This window comes from Hyperoodon ampullatus, assembly GCF_949752795.1.
Source record: "Hyperoodon ampullatus genome assembly, chromosome: 14".
Taxonomy (NCBI): domain Eukaryota; kingdom Metazoa; phylum Chordata; class Mammalia; order Artiodactyla; family Ziphiidae; genus Hyperoodon; species Hyperoodon ampullatus.
The window spans coordinates 25,368,297-25,372,264 of record NC_136927.1 but is presented as its reverse complement, the minus strand read 5'-3'; the positions used below and the strand labels follow the sequence as shown (position 1 = coordinate 25,372,264).

Sequence of the window (3,968 nt, the reverse complement as noted above, 5' to 3'; positions counted from 1 at the left end):
AGCCCAGTCTGCTCTCTCGAAGGAAGTGGTCCCAGCCCATCACAAGCATGGAGATTTATGGGGAGGGGAGTGAAAGGTGACCTGAGCCCCGGGGCAGGGGACACCTTCAGGAGGAGCCACAGGAGGCCCTGTGTGCTTGGGCTCAGCAGGGGCAGCTCTGAAGATGACCACACACCTTGTGCTGCAGCCCCTCATCACAGACCAGTGCCTGACTGGCGGTGGGGGGCTGGGGGTGGCGGGCTGGGAGCATACTTTGCATCTCGGTTTGTCCTCCAGGGTCCAGGAGCAGCAGCAAAGATGTCGAATGAGCCGCCCCCTCCTTACCCTGGGGGCCCCACAGCCCCCCTTCTGGAGGAGAAAAGTGGAGCTCCACCCACCCCAGGTAGGGTTCAGCGCTTTGATTGCTGTCTCCTGCCCTTTCCAGCTGCTAGGAGCTGGTGCCTGGAGCAGCCCTCCGCCAATGGCTGGAGCCCTCTGAGCTTCCTCTCCCTGCCTCTCTGTGTCACTCTCTGTCCAGGCCGCACCTCCCCAGCTGTGATGCAGCCCCCACCGGGCATGTCACTGCCCCCTGCAGACATTGGCCCCCCACCCTATGAGCCGCCGGGTCACCCAATGCCCCAGCCTGGCTTCATCCCTCCACATGTGAATGCAGACAGCACCTACATGCCTCCAGGTAAGCTGGAAAGGAATCCACTTAGCCCAGCACCCAGCATGGCACCTGGGTTGCCAGCCAGCCTTTGCTGCGAGTGGGTAGCCTATCTGTGTGGGTGTTTAATTTAAGGGCGAGGGGCCAATCGTGGGTCTGGACGGTGGACGTGGGAAGGTGCCCTAGAACACGGTACAGGTTCTGTGGGCCAGAGGTGTCCCGGGCCCTGCCAGGGGAGGGCTGGCTCCTGGAGGTGCTGCCAGGAACCTGAGTCCATGGTGGAGGCCTGGGATCCTGCTCACCCAGCAGCTCTTGAGAGACTACACAGGCTGGAGAAGGGCCCTGGTCAGGTGGGCTGGCCCCTGGCACCACAGTGTAAGACCTGATGCTGGTGGGGAGGAGAGGCTGGTGAGAGACAAGGCTTTCCCTCCTGTGGTCAAGGTCCTTGAGCACAGCTCTGTCCCCTGTGTGTCAGAGGCAAGGGAGCCAACGCATCAAGCTAAGACCGAGGAGAGGAGAGGTTAGACCTTGTTCCCAGCTCTCTGCCCTATCTGGCTGGGCCAAGTAGCTTCTCTGTCTTGGCCCCCATGGGACAGGGAGCAGGAAAGGCTGGGAGAATGTGGATGGTTACTTTGGCCCAGGGCCTGGTCCCCAAGGCTTCACCCTATGTCCTTGGGTGCTGGGGGCCTCAGGGCTTTGTGCTCACCTCTCACATGGGGCAGGTGGCAAGGCAGTGATCTGTCTTTGCTCCATCTTCCGTGTCATTCCAGGTTTCTACCCTCCTCCAGGCCCCCATCCACCCATGGGCTACTACCCACCAGGGCCCTACCCGCCAGGGCCTTACCCTGGCCCTGGGGGCCATACGGCCACGGTCCTGGTCCCTTCAGGGGCTGCCACCACAGTGACAGTGCTGCAGGGAGAGATCTTTGAGGGTGCGCCCGTGCAGACGGTGTGTCCCCACTGCCAGCAGGCCATCACCACCAAGATCTCCTATGAGATTGGCCTGATGAACTTCGTGCTGGGCTTCTTCTGCTGCTTCATGGGGTAAGTGGTATAGCGCTTGCTGGGTGGGGAGGCTGAGCCCACCCACCACCACGCTGGAGTAGGCCCCGGCCCTCAGGCGCCTTTTCTTCAGGCCTCCCTGTCTCTTCCCGTCTCCGATTCAGGTGTGACCTGGGCTGCTGCTTGATCCCTTGCCTCATCAACGACTTCAAGGATGTGACGCACACGTGCCCCAGCTGCAAAGCCTACATCTACACGTACAAGCGCCTCTGCTAACGGAGCCGGGACTGGACTCCCCACTGTCAGTCTGGCCCCCTGTGCTTTGCTCCCCGCGCTCAGTGGCTCACTTCCCTGCTCCCACTTGGGGGTGGAAGCTGTTCCACCAGTCCGTCCCCTGGAAGTCTTGTCCTCTTCGCCTTGCCCTTTCCTGAGCATCTGACTCTTTTGGCAAAAATTCTGTTGGATTTTAGGCCAAGGGTCAACAAGTGGCAGGGGGATGGCACTGAGCTTGTGTGCTGCTGGTTTGCTTGGTGTTTGTGATCAGAAAGATAAGTGGGAAATGATCTCACATGGTCTCCCTGCTGGGGTCTCTTCCTCCATTTCTGAACCAGGTACAGGTTCAGTCCTGGGTCTTCCTGGGACCAAAAGCAGCCAGAGCAGTGGTTGGTTCCCTAGACCTGGGGCCTGCAGTGGGGCCTAGCCTGTAGCCACAGTCATGTCTGATCTGCTGGGCTGAGAGTGGGGGATGGACCCAGGCAGGCCTGAGTTTGTTTTTGGAGTGCTAGAGGCAGGTATGATGGTCAGAAGGAATAACTCTGGCCCTCAGAACTCAGGAGCTCTTAACAGTGCCCAGAAGCCACCTGGGGTAATGTGGACATTGGCACACCTGCAGGCCATGGGGTAAGAGATTGGGCCCTAGCTTGCCAAGAAGGGACTCTCCTCTGGCCCCTGCCCAGCTCCCTTTCCAGCCACACCTCTGTGAACCCTGGTCTTTGCTAGGGCCAGAAGAAATGCCCAGGAGCCTAGCCCATCTGTGTATACCATGTCCTTGCTGCATGTGGGGACAACCTCTGTGGGGTGTGTCCCAGCTGGGACTAGAGGTGACAGAGAGGAGGGGCCTCCTTGCAGGCACACTCAGATCTGCGGTGCACTCTCCATGGATCCTCTTCCCAGTAAGCGCTGCGCCCTTTGCCCTGGCTGGCTTGCTGTCACCTGTCACTGTGCTCGCTCCAACAGCGGGCACTCCAGCAGAAGCAGCTGCAGCACTGGACGGGGGACAGGCTGGGGACGAGAAAGGAGCAGCCACAAGTGCACAAGTGCTGGTGGACACTAGCCCTCACCTGGGCGTGAGCCCACACTGTCTATTTCCTGAATGGTTTGTCTGTGAACTTGCTCACGTGGACCACTGTATCCTGCTGCCGCCCCTCTCCTGGTCTCGCACTGCCACTGCATGGCCTCCTGTCACTGTGAATCGTGGCCGGTCTCAGTTTATAGTTTCTCATTAAATTGGCCCTTTCACTCCCCTGCCCGAGGCCTCTGCTCTCTTGCCTGGCTTCCTTCTTTTGTGAGGGAAAGGGTGGGGGGTTGAGTCCTCAGGGTGTCGGTGCTTATGCCAAATCAACTATCCAGGGATGACACTGCTATCTCAGTCCCTAATTAAACCCGCCAGAGCCCAGTGTGGACGAGCCCTAGGATTCCAGCTGTGACTGCGCCAGGAAGTTGGCTTCATGGCTCTGTCAGGCCGCCTTACTGATAGCATGTAACTCGCCTCCACACCACGCATCCACCCACAGGGTCTGCAAGCTGGAGACCCCCAGCTAGAGCTCAGGGTCATCCCACCCTGCAGGGAGGTACCCTCACTCCCTTAAGCAAGACAGAGCCACTGGGGTTGAGGCTATTGGGGGTAGGCAGGCAGCTGGGCCCGCAGGTTCTGGCCGGCTCTGCCCCTGCCCCTCATCTGACTTGTGAAGGCAAGTGGGCTCGGTCAGTTATTGAAAAAAGTGTCCCCACCATTGAACCCTTTTCTGAGTAAAACTTTCACAGATCCTCAATATATAAAACCGGTAATAAATTCCTATTAAAATGAACATTTCTATTGCTCTTTTATCTTAGTTATTAAAAAAAAATTTCAAAAAGTAGGAAAACTCCAAAGCACTCTGAGAATTAGAAAACCACGGGACCACATGGACTTTAAGGGTCTCTGTGAGATGGTCACAGTGACTGCCCTGGAGAGGTGCACTGCTGGAACGTGACCGGCAGTATTGGGAGCCCATGAGGGGCTGCCAGGGGCCATCGAGAAGGATGACATCACACCAGGAAG

General features: G+C 58.4%; 1 protein-coding gene across 4 annotated transcripts; it reads left to right on the top strand.

Annotated features, from left to right (window-relative positions):
* Positions 1–297: 297 nt before the first annotated feature.
* Positions 298–1,924, top strand: CDIP1 (cell death inducing p53 target 1; the record flags this gene model as incomplete). 4 transcript variants are annotated; one of them, XM_079718509.1, is made up of 4 exons in its annotated part: positions 298–382; positions 518–553; positions 1,534–1,690; positions 1,813–1,924. In XM_079718509.1, the coding sequence occupies 4 exons, from the start codon at positions 298–300 to the stop codon at positions 1,922–1,924; spliced, it is 390 nt and encodes a 129-aa protein (XP_079574635.1). The 4 variants fall into 4 exon arrangements, with proteins under 4 accessions (XP_079574635.1, XP_079574634.1, XP_079574633.1 ...); XM_079718508.1 differs by having other exon boundaries at positions 518–673; XM_079718507.1 differs by having other exon boundaries at positions 518–673; positions 1,468–1,690.
* Between the last annotated feature and the right edge of the window lie 2,044 nt (positions 1,925–3,968).